Source organism: Thrips palmi, unplaced genomic scaffold (genome assembly GCF_012932325.1).
Source record: "Thrips palmi isolate BJ-2018 unplaced genomic scaffold, TpBJ-2018v1 HiC_scaffold_5, whole genome shotgun sequence".
Taxonomy (NCBI): Eukaryota; Metazoa; Arthropoda; class Insecta; order Thysanoptera; family Thripidae; genus Thrips; species Thrips palmi.
In genome coordinates, this window is record NW_023144632.1 from 8,655,357 (window position 1) to 8,667,820 (window position 12,464).

General features: G+C 40.6%; 6 protein-coding genes across 8 annotated transcripts; 3 read left to right on the forward strand and 3 right to left on the reverse strand.

Annotated features, from left to right (window-relative positions):
• Nucleotides 1-498: 498 nt before the first annotated feature.
• LOC117650298 (zinc finger protein OZF-like) lies at nucleotides 499-2,402 on the reverse strand. The gene is made up of 2 exons (XM_034393614.1): nucleotides 2,269-2,402; nucleotides 499-2,178 (listed from the first exon to the last, which is right to left on the reverse strand). Exon 2 carries the CDS (start codon nucleotides 2,164-2,166, stop codon nucleotides 727-729), a length of 1,440 nt encoding a protein of 479 aa, XP_034249505.1. The 5' UTR covers nucleotides 2,167-2,178; nucleotides 2,269-2,402; the 3' UTR covers nucleotides 499-726.
• A 123-nt stretch (nucleotides 2,403-2,525) lies between these two features.
• On the forward strand, nucleotides 2,526-3,546 carry LOC117650302 (active regulator of SIRT1-like). Its single transcript, XM_034393619.1, has 4 exons — nucleotides 2,526-2,724; nucleotides 2,809-2,898; nucleotides 2,974-3,113; nucleotides 3,328-3,546. Exons 1-4 carry the CDS (start codon nucleotides 2,661-2,663, stop codon nucleotides 3,457-3,459), a joined length of 426 nt encoding a protein of 141 aa, XP_034249510.1. The 5' UTR covers nucleotides 2,526-2,660; the 3' UTR covers nucleotides 3,460-3,546.
• Nucleotides 3,547-3,647: 101 nt separating this feature from the next.
• LOC117650300 (nicotinamide riboside kinase 1) lies at nucleotides 3,648-4,703 on the forward strand. The gene has a single exon (XM_034393617.1). It carries the CDS (start codon nucleotides 3,792-3,794, stop codon nucleotides 4,407-4,409), a length of 618 nt encoding a protein of 205 aa, XP_034249508.1. The 5' UTR covers nucleotides 3,648-3,791; the 3' UTR covers nucleotides 4,410-4,703.
• Nucleotides 4,704-4,743: 40 nt separating this feature from the next.
• On the reverse strand, nucleotides 4,744-6,413 carry LOC117650299 (casein kinase II subunit beta). Of its 2 annotated transcripts, none has more exons than XM_034393615.1 (5): nucleotides 6,271-6,413; nucleotides 5,786-5,964; nucleotides 5,438-5,629; nucleotides 5,169-5,358; nucleotides 4,744-5,091 (listed from the first exon to the last, which is right to left on the reverse strand). In XM_034393615.1, the coding sequence occupies exons 2-5, from the start codon at nucleotides 5,958-5,960 to the stop codon at nucleotides 4,989-4,991; spliced, it is 660 nt and encodes a 219-aa protein (XP_034249506.1). In that variant the 5' UTR covers nucleotides 5,961-5,964; nucleotides 6,271-6,413; the 3' UTR covers nucleotides 4,744-4,988. The 2 variants fall into 2 exon arrangements, with proteins under 2 accessions (XP_034249506.1, XP_034249507.1); XM_034393616.1 differs by lacking the exon at nucleotides 6,271-6,413 and adding an exon at nucleotides 6,107-6,248.
• Nucleotides 6,365-11,171, forward strand: LOC117650297 (WD repeat-containing protein 3). 2 transcript variants are annotated; one of them, XM_034393612.1, is made up of 15 exons: nucleotides 6,365-6,504; nucleotides 6,727-6,968; nucleotides 7,094-7,303; nucleotides 7,436-7,633; nucleotides 7,742-7,909; nucleotides 7,999-8,201; nucleotides 8,386-8,554; nucleotides 8,705-8,895; nucleotides 8,994-9,189; nucleotides 9,278-9,499; nucleotides 9,607-9,876; nucleotides 9,975-10,220; nucleotides 10,297-10,484; nucleotides 10,620-10,848; nucleotides 10,937-11,171. In XM_034393612.1, the coding sequence occupies exons 2-15, from the start codon at nucleotides 6,789-6,791 to the stop codon at nucleotides 11,090-11,092; spliced, it is 2,826 nt and encodes a 941-aa protein (XP_034249503.1). In that variant the 5' UTR covers nucleotides 6,365-6,504; nucleotides 6,727-6,788; the 3' UTR covers nucleotides 11,093-11,171. The 2 variants fall into 2 exon arrangements, with proteins under 2 accessions (XP_034249503.1, XP_034249502.1); XM_034393611.1 differs by having other exon boundaries at nucleotides 6,466-6,592.
• On the reverse strand, nucleotides 11,152-12,324 carry LOC117650301. The gene is made up of 4 exons (XM_034393618.1): nucleotides 12,043-12,324; nucleotides 11,665-11,816; nucleotides 11,493-11,565; nucleotides 11,152-11,416 (listed from the first exon to the last, which is right to left on the reverse strand). Exons 1-4 carry the CDS (start codon nucleotides 12,244-12,246, stop codon nucleotides 11,252-11,254), a joined length of 594 nt encoding a protein of 197 aa, XP_034249509.1. The 5' UTR covers nucleotides 12,247-12,324; the 3' UTR covers nucleotides 11,152-11,251.
• Nucleotides 12,325-12,464: the final 140 nt, after the last annotated feature.

Here is a 12,464-nt window from a genome sequence, read left to right on the forward strand (position 1 = left end):
TCAAGTTGCCAACCCTTTCTACACCGGGGTACAGTATCGTGGTATTTTTCAGCTCTTTGTTGAGGCAACAGCACCGCGTGGCGCTGCGGGGCTGCGGCGAGGGCTGCGGACGGCTGCCGAGAGCCGGAGACGCCCGTCGGCTCTGCGGGTAGGCAACACGCTGGACTCGGGAGCGCGTCGGGATGCCTGGCCGCCGAACACAGGCGCTCTCCAGTCTCAAGTAGATTCCTAGAGTCTCAAGAGAATTGCTGTGCCAAACACATCCCAACTCTCAAAAAAAAAAAAAAAAAAAACATAACATCAAGTTAAGATAGTGTCTCGGAGGCCGTGCGAGTAAGGATGGCTTTTGTAAGAGGGGTCGATATCTGTTCCCTCCTTCTCTGACACTCGTCAAGCAGAATATGTTAGCTGAGTGCTATTTCAGGAAATGCTTTCCAACTGATGTTAAAGACACAAACTAAAAAGAAAACCAAATTTTTAATTTTTAAATCAAACCAATTTTTTTATTGGTTTAATGGCACAGTTTTTTCAATCACACTCTACATAGCACAGAAACCAACACAACACACCAAAAAACTATAAGCAAAACAACAACAAAATACAAACACACACAGTTTGAAAAATCTTTAATATTAACATATAAAGGACTAGATGTAACTTTGGGAAAATGTTAACTTGTAAAATATGGCATTAGTGGAAATGATTTGAGAACCTTAGAGTAAAAGTCTAAGAGGCAGCCCCCTTCTTCAATTTTTTCCCAGAGGCAGTACAGGCCTTAGCTGCCAAATGATGAGTTAAATCAGCCTTGACCTTAAAGAATTTGTGGCATGGTGCACACACATATGGTTTGTCAGATTTGTGAATTGTAAGCATATGCTTCCGTAAATGACCCATTTGAGTGAACGCAGAAGGACAAAGCTGGCACTTGACTGGTTTTTCTCCAGTGTGAGTGAACATGTGAGTTTTAAGAGAAATTTGATGAGCAAAACTCGCATTGCAGGTTTTACATTGGAATGGCTTATCTCCAGTATGAATGCGCATGTGAACTTTAAGCTGAGAGCTTTGAACAAAGCTTTTCCCACATTCCTTACACTTGTGGTTTTTTTCTTTCATGTGCATCCGTAAATGAGACATAACATGACCTTTGATAGATTTCTTACAGATTGAACAACTGTAACTGAATTTGTTTTCATGAACGGATATTAAATGCTTCGTGAGCTCGTCTTTCCGAAGGAACTCTTTTCCACACTCATCACATTTATATTCCTTAATGCCAAAATGGGCTTTCATATGCAAATCTTTGTTGGCCTTGGTTCTGAACTTTCGATGGCAAATTTTACACTCAAATGGGCGAAGATCTTGGTGAATGCTCATATGCTGAACCAAACCTGCCTTACGAGCAAATGTCTTGGCACAATGTTTACATTCATAATTTTTTTGATTTTTGTGTACATTTATAATATGTTTCTGTAACTTCCTTTTTGTTGCAAACCTTTTTTGGCAACATTTACAAACATGATTCTTAGTTTTATCAATGGAATGCTCGGTCAAACAGTGGGTCTCCAGAGCCTTCATTTTATCAAACACAGCTTTGCACAAATTACACTTGTGAACAGTCAAATCTTTGTGAGATTTCAAATGCATGCCAAAGTCACTTTCTAGCTTGCAGGAGAAATCACAGTAAAAGCAAGAAAAATCTGAAGAGTCATTTTGTGTTTTCCTTCTAGAGGACTTGTTTTCATAATCAGGGTCGTCAACATCTTCATCATCTTCTTCCTCACTTTCATCTTCATCGTCTTCCTCATAGTCATCATCACCAGCATCGTCATTATTATCTTGATCTTCCAGATCCCCATCATTTTCCTCACTACTTTCATCAATTTCTTTAACTTGTTGAGAACTTACAGTTATTTGATCAAGAAGGTATTCATACCCAGAAAATTCGTCAGTTTCCTCTATCTCTTGATAGTCCCCGACTTCTTCCTTAATATTTATTTCTCCCTTAAGAGCCACCTCATAGAGGCGGTCAGGAGCAATATCTCCTTCTGCATCAGTAGATTTATAAACTGCATCTGCATCATCTTCAGATGAAGTTTCTTCTGCTGGCTCCTCTTTGATCGGCTGCTTGAGAGCTTTAGTTTGGAGGCGGCTGCTGGTTCGGGGCATTTCGAAGAAACTCTGCGAGATAAAATACAAAATACGATCGTGCAGTGGTAAATTAAGCTCGTTGTTATAGAAACTTGTGGAATAAAAGCAAAAATATTTTACCTGATAAGACAGACGCCGCAGCTACAACACAAGCAGACGCTAGCAGACGGAGCAGACGCCTCAGCGCACCGCCTTCCCGAACAACAACAACGGCCCCCTTTGTTTTTGTTTATGTTGAGCGTTACGTCTCTTTATCCTTTTGTTTACATGCCTCGGAGCTGCTCAGCCAATCCGCCATTCATAAGTATGTGAATTTTTCCTGTTTTCAGTCCAAAATCACAAATAATGTGTTCTCACGGCCTTTACACAGTCACCGTCCACCGTCCAACGTCGACGCAATGGCCGCAATATGGCGCCCATGATGGCCGCTCCCTCCACTTGGCACATGTAAATATTTCCAGAAGTGCCTTGAGACTTGTTGTCAACTGTGTGCTGTACTATCTGGATCTGATATGTCATCTACCCTGGTGAAGAAAGCGCTAGAACTCTTCGAGACTGACGCAGACAGCAAATCCCGTAAGAACACATGCTCGACCCGTCCCGTTAACCCTCTTGGCTCTCATGTCTTGTTGTCGTTGTCATGGCGTTTTATTTCCACAGAGCCACCCAAGAAATCCCAGCAGAATGAGTCTCGCAAGGATTTGAAAGCGCGCAAAAGGGCCCTGAAAAGATCTGATCGAGTTCTTGGTGGTAAGTTGAGCAATATGTTAACGACTCTTGTGTGCGATTAGCTAGGCTTTCAGTAACAATGCCTATGTTGTACAGATGTTAAGAGCAAAGCTGCCCTCCAAGTGGACGTAGCAAGAAGAATATCATCTGGAAACAAAGATCGAACCAATGAAAACCTCAAGGCCTTGATGGCTCTGGGAAGTGTGAAACCAGTTGATTTCAAGAAAGCAGAAAAGGTAGGTTTACTGTCACTGTTATTCTGCCTCGCGTACATTAGAAATAAGAAGCACTGTAAACACAGCCCAAGCTGTTGTTTATATGTTGGTTAATTAACGTTTATTTTTAACAAGTTTAGGCATGTTTAGATCTGTTTCCTGTGTTTCTTGCTGCTCCTCTTCCTCCTCCAACTCTGGTAGAAGTGTTTATTCATCCAATTTGCTTCTGTTCTAGATATTCAACCAAACTGTGAAGAGGAAGAGGCCTGTTGATGATACCGCCCCTCCTGCAGAGCCTTCAATGTTCTCTGAAGAGGACTTTAAGAAATTCGAGGAAGAGTACTTTGTTAATTCAAGTATCCATTAGTTCCACTGGCCTGGTTTCAAATTGAACTGTTTGGCATGAATGACAAAACTGTTGGATCTTTATTAATAGCTCTAAGTGCCTCTTTTAGTTTCTATTATTCAGTTTGGGTCTTGGGGTTGCCCTTTTTTGACTCTGATCATTTCATACATAGTTTGTTTCCAGCAGTTGAATTTGCTCTTTTGGTTCCTGCCCTGATGGGACTTACCTTTATTGGATCTCTAATAATTTTCTGCATTATTGAACTGAGAAAGGCTGGAGCAGCTTCCAAATAGAAGTGGAAAAAGTGCAGTGGAATTAGTTCCAGTTGTAAACATTGTTTTACTCATTGTAAAATGACTCGTGAGTGGGTGGTTGTAGGGATTTCGGGTGCAACGTGCAGTGGCAAGTCAACTTTAGCAGGGAACTTGCATGAAATGTTGCCTCAGTCAGTACTTATCCGCCAGGATGATTATTTTCTCCCTGTTGATTCACCAGCTCACATCAAAGTGGAAGCCCTTGGTCATTTGAATTGGGAAATCATGACAGCCTTGGATATGGATAGCATGAGATCCGATGTGCACAACATCCTATCTCAAGATCCATCCTTAGCAAAGTTACCAGCCAAGGCACAACGATCCACAAATGATGGTGCTGGAAGCATTGAAGCATTCCCCAACCTTCTCATATTAGAAGGATTTCTGTTGCTCAATGATCCTGCTCTGTCAAGCTTGTGTGATCTTCGGTACTATCTTACTTTAACACGAGAGCAGTGTTGGGAACGGCGACAAAAGAGGACATACGATCCTCCTGACATTCCTGGCTACTTTGATCTTACTGTCTGGCCCGAGTATGAGAAGCATAGGAATCAAGTCCTAGGTCAGTCTAACATAAAATTTGTGGATGGAATGATCCAGCCGGACATTACAAGAGCTTCTGTTGTAAATGATATTCTAAAGTTGCTTCAAAGATAAATTTCATTATCAAAATTAATGTGTGGTAAAGTTACTTCAGTGTATTATTTTGTGAACAAAACTTCATTTTCTTTTGATCTTATCCCATTGTGTCAGCAATAGTGCCTTATTATGAGTAACAAAACATAAGCATTTGCTCACTTGCCTTTTTCTGTGATAAATGTAAACAGATTACTCTTTTAAAAGTTTGACTAGGTTCTTGAGAGTGATTGCAATATGAATTAAGGTCTGCACAAATGCTATTTGACTGTTTGTTGATTATTTTACATAATAAAAGTTTTATTCCATTATAAACTGCAAGCTAAATACACTTGGCATCATTAATTACACCAAATTTGATGAAGCATTTTAATTGTGATACTCATAAGGAACAACAATTTGGAATGAAAGTTCTGCCATTTAAATTTATAAATGAAATGAAAATTCACACTTATGTAGAAAGAATAAAACGTCCCCACAATATATGGACGTGTCACTTGTAGAGGTGCATTAAGACAGAACATGAGGGTAAGGAAGTAAAGAGGTATAACCAGACATCCTGAACAATGAGGTTCCTTAATCCTGTCTAGAGAGGAAATTCTATCTCATGTTAGTTTTAATGGTTCGGATGGGAGCTTTGAAGTTAGCAGCGGCAGCATATTGCATCTCATAAGCGGAGTGATGAATCTTGAAACCATAAAGCCTGAAACACCAAATCAAAATTTCTATCAATTTTATAACAGTACAAACATGAAAAAGAAAAGGTTTTGAGCTACGTACCTTGCCACAAAGGAATTGACAGGCTTCTTTGGCCTGTATTCAGGATGAACCATGAAAAGCATGTGAGGGAAACCAGTTCCAAAGTAGGCACCATCAGTGTGGTGATGGCGAGAAGATTTTGGTGTGTAGACATCCCTGCATTTTGGGCAGTACGCTTTCACCATAGCTTCGCCGGGTACATCAGACAAGCCTACACAGAATGGTTGTGAAAAAGAGAGGAACACTCCAGACAGTTGACACATTGCAAAAGGAAACGGGTAGGGTCCTACCAATTGGAAGCATGGGCTGAAGTTCGCAGTACACCCGTGGACAGTGACCGAAATCACCATTTTGATACTTCTCAATCATCTTGGCAATACCACGGTTTGTAAGAATGTACCGAGCATGAATAAGGCCATAGAGCATCTCTGCGGCCTGTTCAATCAAATCAGACTGATTTGGGTTGTCATCTATTTCATCATCTGCAATATAATATCAGGAATTGTTACTCACAGCTACAAATACTCAAAAGAAAGACAGGTGAGAATTTCAGCAAGACATATCCATTCAGTCAGCATAAATTTCATGAACGCCGCCTCAGCAACCTCCTGGGTCAGTGAGCGAGCCCCTTGTCTCACCTGGCTCCAGATCAAGAATCATGTCGTGAGCTTGTCGGTAGTGAGGGACTTGTTCGTTGAGCCCCGTCAAATTGAATTTGTCCTCGATGTAATCTTCGTCCACCTCGCAGAAGAACTCATTGCCCCGCAGCCCCACGAACCATGAGATCCACGACACCTCCTCGGAGCTACTCATTTTCCTGGAAGCCACAAACAGCAAGGCGTTAGGCCGTTAGGCGTCGACGAGTTTTGAGCGAACACGGCCCAAGGCGAATCAGGCTTTGGAGACGCGAGCTGCAGCGAGGCGGCCGTTAACAAGTCCTACTAATTTGCCGCCTTAACCTCAATCCGATAGAAAGTGGACGGGATGTGACGCATTAATGCGCACTCGCAGACTGCGCCTCAACAAGGGCACTGCAAATGCGTACTCCAAGGCCTAGAGACTGATCAGCTGCGACTACTTTCCCTACTACGTAACTACGGAGTACGCCGAGGTTTACGCTTACCCGTTTTTCCGCAGCTAGACCAGCCCTCAACCCTTTCTTCCTCTTCTATCTTTCTCGTTGGTCTCTCTGTCTCTGTCCGTCGCCTGCTCCACCCGTCTCGCTGTCTCCCTTCAAAACAAATCGTTGCCGGTTTGCGTTTTGGAACTGCCGATAGCGACCCGAGACGTTAAAGGCACTCACAGCAGACAGCGCTTCACGACGCAGACGCACAGAGACACAGAGAGGCACGATTCGGTGAGGTTAAGTTTTTCTTGATACGTTTGTTGCCGTCGGTGATTTATTTTGTGTTTGTTTTGATGACGTTTCTTTTCGTGTTGGAGAGGTAATATATCGCTATTATTATCGAAATCAAGAGAGAGCAGTTTTGCTTTTTAGGAGATGATACCTTTATTCTTTATTTGTTTGTGAAGGAATTTGGAAACACTTGCTTCACACATGTGTGTTTGTGTTTTTCAGGTAATTTGTCGCCACTTACGGTACTTACAGTGAAGGTGCTTTGAACGCCACAGCTCGTCAAGATGGTCAAGATGGGCTTAACCAAGCAGTACCTGCGATACACATCTGCTGGGAATTTCAATATCATTGCCAGCCTCTCCTGCAATGCCGTTTTTGTGGTATTGCAAGGCCAAGAAGGCAGATTTGTGGCAGTGGGTGGGTGTGAAGATGTTATAGTTTGGGATCTTCGCCTCGGTGAAAAGGTTTGTGAGTTTATTGTGACAAAATGACGACATCAATGCAAATGCTGTTCTCAAATCTGTGTCAAGATCCGCTGTGTTTTGGCCATTGTTCTGACTTGCATTATCATTATTATTATTATTTCCAGGCACTGGTGATTCCTGGAGAAAAGCATGAAGTTACCTTCATACTCCCAAGTCCGGATAAGCAGTTCCTAGCGGTTGGATATGCAGATGGCTCAATCAGAGTGTTTGAGCTAAGTACTACTGATTTGGTAGCTACATTTTCAGGGCACCGTTCTGCTATCAACTGCTTGGCATATGATGAAAATGGTCATCGCCTTGCCTCAGGATCTAAAGTGAGTATTTTTCAATGCAACTTCATTCTGATTATATTGGTAACATTCCTTAGGCACTTATTCCTCTTTTTCAAACTTGGCATTTATTTTATTTTTAGACATTATAGTTCTGTTTTCTTTTTATTGACATAGGACACTGAAATCATAGTATGGGATGTAGTAGCTGAGCGTGGTCTTCATCGCCTATCTGGTCACAAAGGAATTATTACCCAAGTGGCATTTCTTCATGACCGCAATATCCTTGTTTCTTCTTCTAAAGATACATTTGTTAAATTTTGGGATCTTGATACAGCACACTGTTTCAAAACAATTGTTGGTCATCGAACTGAAGTAAGTTGTTTACACCCCTACTTTGTTAGAATAGTTTAAGTTCTTGAGTCTTGTCCTGAATCTATTGCTTTTTGCTTCTTATATTTTTATTATATTCGTTCTCCTTAGGTGTGGGGCTTGGCTCTGGTGAAGAATAGCAAGTACCTTGTAACAGGCAGCAGTGACAGTGAATTGCGTATGTGGGAGATAAAGGATGGTAAAAACAGCTCAGAATCAACACTTATGGCTAGAGATGAAGACCCCTCTGATATAACTAGTGATGAGTCAGATGTTGCGGTGAGTTTTCGCTCTTGTGACGTGTTGCAGTAACTTGCATAATGGAAAGCATTTTAATGGATGTTTTATTTATTTTTGTTGTATTGTAGTCACCAATTATCTGCATTAAAGCTGGGTCCATCTTACGGGCTGGTACAGGCCGTGTGGTTGGTCTCACAGCAGACAGAGATGGTTCTGTGTTGGCTTGCTTTGGATCTGATAATAGTCTGGAAATGTTTGAAGTAAGATCTGATGAAGAAGCTAAGCTAAAGATGAAGAAGCGCTTGAAGAAACAACAGAAAAAGCAATTAAGGTAAGCTTTAGTGCATCATACCCTCCAGCATTTATGGACCAATTTGAACATATTTGAGGTGTTATGTGTGATCATGTTACCTACAACAAAACATTTTTTCCCTTCCAAAGATTTATCTCTTAAACTAAACAAAAGTCTTTTTAATTTCACTTGTTACTTACATTTTCTTTTTCTTTATTTGCAGTAATCCAGAGGAGTTTAAGGACACTTCTGAACCCATGGAAACCATACCCGAATTGGATGAAAACTCTTCCCCGTCTCTGAAAGATGAAATAATTAGGCTGCCAGTCATTAAGTATGGTGGAAAAGTGAAGTCAACTTCTCTTGCTGTCGGTCGTGGTCAAGAGCTGAGAGTAAGTTTTTCCTTAATTTGTTCAGAGCTAGAATTGAATCTCCCACCCAGCACACCGCATGGACCTCAGATTGATTCCAATCCTTATCTTAAGTTTTGTGTATTTCTTACTTCAGAAAGTGCTGCAAACTAATGTGTACTCATCTTCTAGGTGGCTAGTATTTTGAACAATAATAGATTAGAACTTCATTCTATGAGTTTATCAGCTAAAACCACCCCACCCCACAGTTTGAGAGTAATTGAAAATCAAGGTCACCACTCTGAAGTCAGAAATGTGGCATTTAGTTCTGATGGTTTGGCCATTATTTCTGGCAGTTCAGAAGCATTAAAAATTTGGAATAGGTAAGTATCTTTTCCTGTAGACAACATCTTTGTATGCTTTAAATCAATGTAGTGCTTTTTGAACTATTAAAATTTTTATCTTTCTTTTCTTGTTACAGACCATCATTAGCATGTTTACGAACAATCAAAACAGACTATATTTTGTCTGCGTGTTTTGTTCCCGGTGACAGACATGTTCTTCTAGGCATGAAAGATGGAAAATTGCTTATAGTCGACATAGCTGCAGGAGACATATTAGAAGAAATTGAGGCCCACTCAAAAGAATTGTGGTCTATTTCTGTTTTACCTGACAAGGTAGGCATAGGTTCATTTTCTTAGAATCTTCAATATCTCTTAAATATTGCAATACACATTGACTAATTGTTTTCTCTTTGTTTGGAAGCGTGGTTGTGTGACAGGGGGAGGTGACAACACAGTAAAATTTTGGCAGTTTGAGCTCATCCAAAGTTCTGAATCAAAGGCAAAAGTACTATCAGTTCTTCATACACGGTCTCTTAAACTAGAAGAGAGTGTCCTCTGTGTTAGAGTCAGCCCCAATAGCAGACTTCTTGCTGTTGCATTACTTGATTCAACAGTCAAAGTCTTTTATCTAGACACATTGAAGGTAAAATTTTGGAACATGCAATAAATTGCAATTTTCTGATTTGTAACTTTTTACCCGTATTTCCTAATTTTTTTTTTTAATGTGTTATTTATTATTTTGTGTTTTAGTTCTTTTTATCCCTCTATGGACACAAACTTCCAGTTACTTGTATGGATATCTCTTCTGATTCCACACTAATAGTCACTGGAAGTGCTGACCGCAATGTTAAGATTTGGGGCTTGGACTTTGGTGACTGCCATCGTTCTCTATTTGCCCATGACAATACAGTGACAGGAATACAATTCATCCCAGATACGCACCAGTTCTTCTCATGTGGTAAAGATGGGCGTGTGAAACAATGGGATGCAGACTCGTTTGAGAGGATAGTTACTATTCAGGTACAACTTACTTAAGCATACTAGTATCAATCGCGCCAACTAAGTGGTGTTTCAGATCTTTATCTCATATACCCATCTTTCTTTATTTGAAACTTCAGGGTCATCATGGTGAGGCATGGGGTTTGTCTGTAAGCTTTAATGGCCAATATGTGGTGAGTTGTGGGTCTGACCGAGTCCTAAGGATGTTCACTCGCACTGAAGAACCCCTTGTTTTAGAGGATGAGAGGGAGCAGGAACGGGAAGAAGAAGACAATGAGGCTGTGGAACAGTCTGAGGAGACGACAGTGGAGGGCCAAAGTGCCTTGCATCTGCCATCCAAGAAAACAGTTGGCAGTGAAAAGGCGGTAAGGCATAACATCTGTAGAAAAGCCTGTTTTAAGAAATGCAGAGCTGTACATGATATTATTCTTTATCCTTCAGGCGGAAATGCTCCTAGAATGCCTCGAAGTAGGTGCTGCATATGCTGCAGAACTGGACCAACATAACATAGCAGTGAAAAACACGGGGAAAGAGGGAGTTGTTCCACCACCTCCTGCCATAATGGTTGCTTACAATGCTTCCACGCCTTCAGAGTTTTTGCAAGAAGTTCTAGCCAGAATAAGACCAAGGTACTTTTCACCCGTCATTCAATGTCCTCTTTGTCACAACTTAGTATAGAACCATTTACAGGCTTCTTAAATACAGTTTCAAAATATAAGTGATTACATTTTTGTGAATACAATATTGCTATTTGTTTGTTTCAGTGAGCTGGAAGAATGTCTTCTACGTGTTCCATTTGGCAGTGTCTTGCAGCTTTTGCCCCAGCTCATCACTTTACTTGAAAAGCCCCAGCAACCACATACAGAAATAGTGTGTCGAACAGCTCTATTTCTTGTTCGTGTTCATCACGGGCCTATTATGAGTACTTCTTCTCTTCTGCCCACTATTCGCCATTTGCACATGCTCGCTGCCTCAAAGATAGCAGAACTACGGGTATTTATGCCAATATTTATTATACATTACTTTACTTTCGATTCATCATTAGACACCTACATACTTTTTCTGTTTTTGTCTTATGCAGGATTTAGTTGGTGTCAATCTTCATGGCTTCTTGTTCCTTCAACATGAAATTGAAGCAAGGGAAGGTGTTATATTGTTTACTGAAGCAGCAGCGCAGCGAAAGCAACGAGGAAAAAAGCGGCGTGGACCCACCAAAAGAGCAATTCTTACACTATAAAGTGTTGTTGACTTTAGGAACAAAATGGATGCTTGTAACATTGTAAGAAATAAATTATATGAAGTTGACCCATTATTAATGGTAATGATTTATTCTGTAATTGTTAAAGGAAAACCAGGCTATTTCTTCTTAATGAAATAAGAGTTAAGTTAATGATTATTAACTGCTGTGACGTTTGATGGTAAGGTTTTTGCTGTACAATATTTTGACATGGGAGTGCACACCCTCCTTAATTTCTCTTATTTCAACACGATGTACTTTGATGAAATCTGGGTTCTTGGGGTCAGGTCCCAATTCCACATCCAAAATGTCTCCCTCTTGTATCTGTAAAAGGCATAGTACAAGGTAATTTCACTTATTTAATATATTACCGATAAAACATGTGAGTAAATAAACTTACTGGAACTGATTTTTTTAAGAGTTTAGTTTCATTTTTATAGATTCTCCCCTCAAGAAATGCTTCTTCTACAATTCTGTTTAAATAGTAAATACAAGGTAAAATTAAAAATGCTGCAATGAAGTACTGTAACGACTTTTTTGGAAGAATTCTGCTAACATTAAAGGAAACGTACCGAGCTGAATTAGTTGCAAGCTTCAGAACTTTGTCTGTTCTAGCCACACCAACCTTCAAGATCCTTTCTTTCTCTCCTGGCAATGCTCCATCCTCATCTCCATCATCACCATCTTCTTCCCCTTTGTTGTCATCATCTTCGTCTTCTTGTACCTATCAGATGTAAGTTAAATGAATTATACATAGTAGTCGTTTCTACATCTCTTCATAACGCAACACAAGTCATAACGGAAAACATCTGTGAAGAGGTTGGAAGTGTCTTTGCTTTACAAGTCATTTAGGCTTCTAAACATTTGATGACATAATGCAGATTTATTTTATTAGACATATATGTATCAATCCCTTCAATAAGAAAATTACAAACCGGATGCAAGTTTACCTTTGAACCCTTCTTTGATTTTTTCGACTTGTATCGACAGAGTTGAAGGTTGATGCCTGCTGTCTGAATGGGTGAAATGTCCACTAAAGCTCGTGAAGCAGGAATGCTTGTAATCAGTCTAATATTGCAAGGTCTTAATTTTATCTTAAACGCTGTCATCGACGCCTGTCGAAAACAGCAACTGGAGAGAATCCTAAGGCTCATTATGAAATTTGACCACACAAACACGCTACAGCAGACAAACTCGGTGTCTTTGAGTGGTGCGAATAGTGACAAGTAGCAAGTCGTGCGAGTAGACAGTTTTTGATTCCAATGTGAATATGCGTTTGTGTGGCCAGCGCGGAGAGGAAGCGGAAATGGGAGGGGGAACAGACCGATTCCGAGAGCCGTTTTCACGGTGTCTCTCGCACTCATGGGGCGTC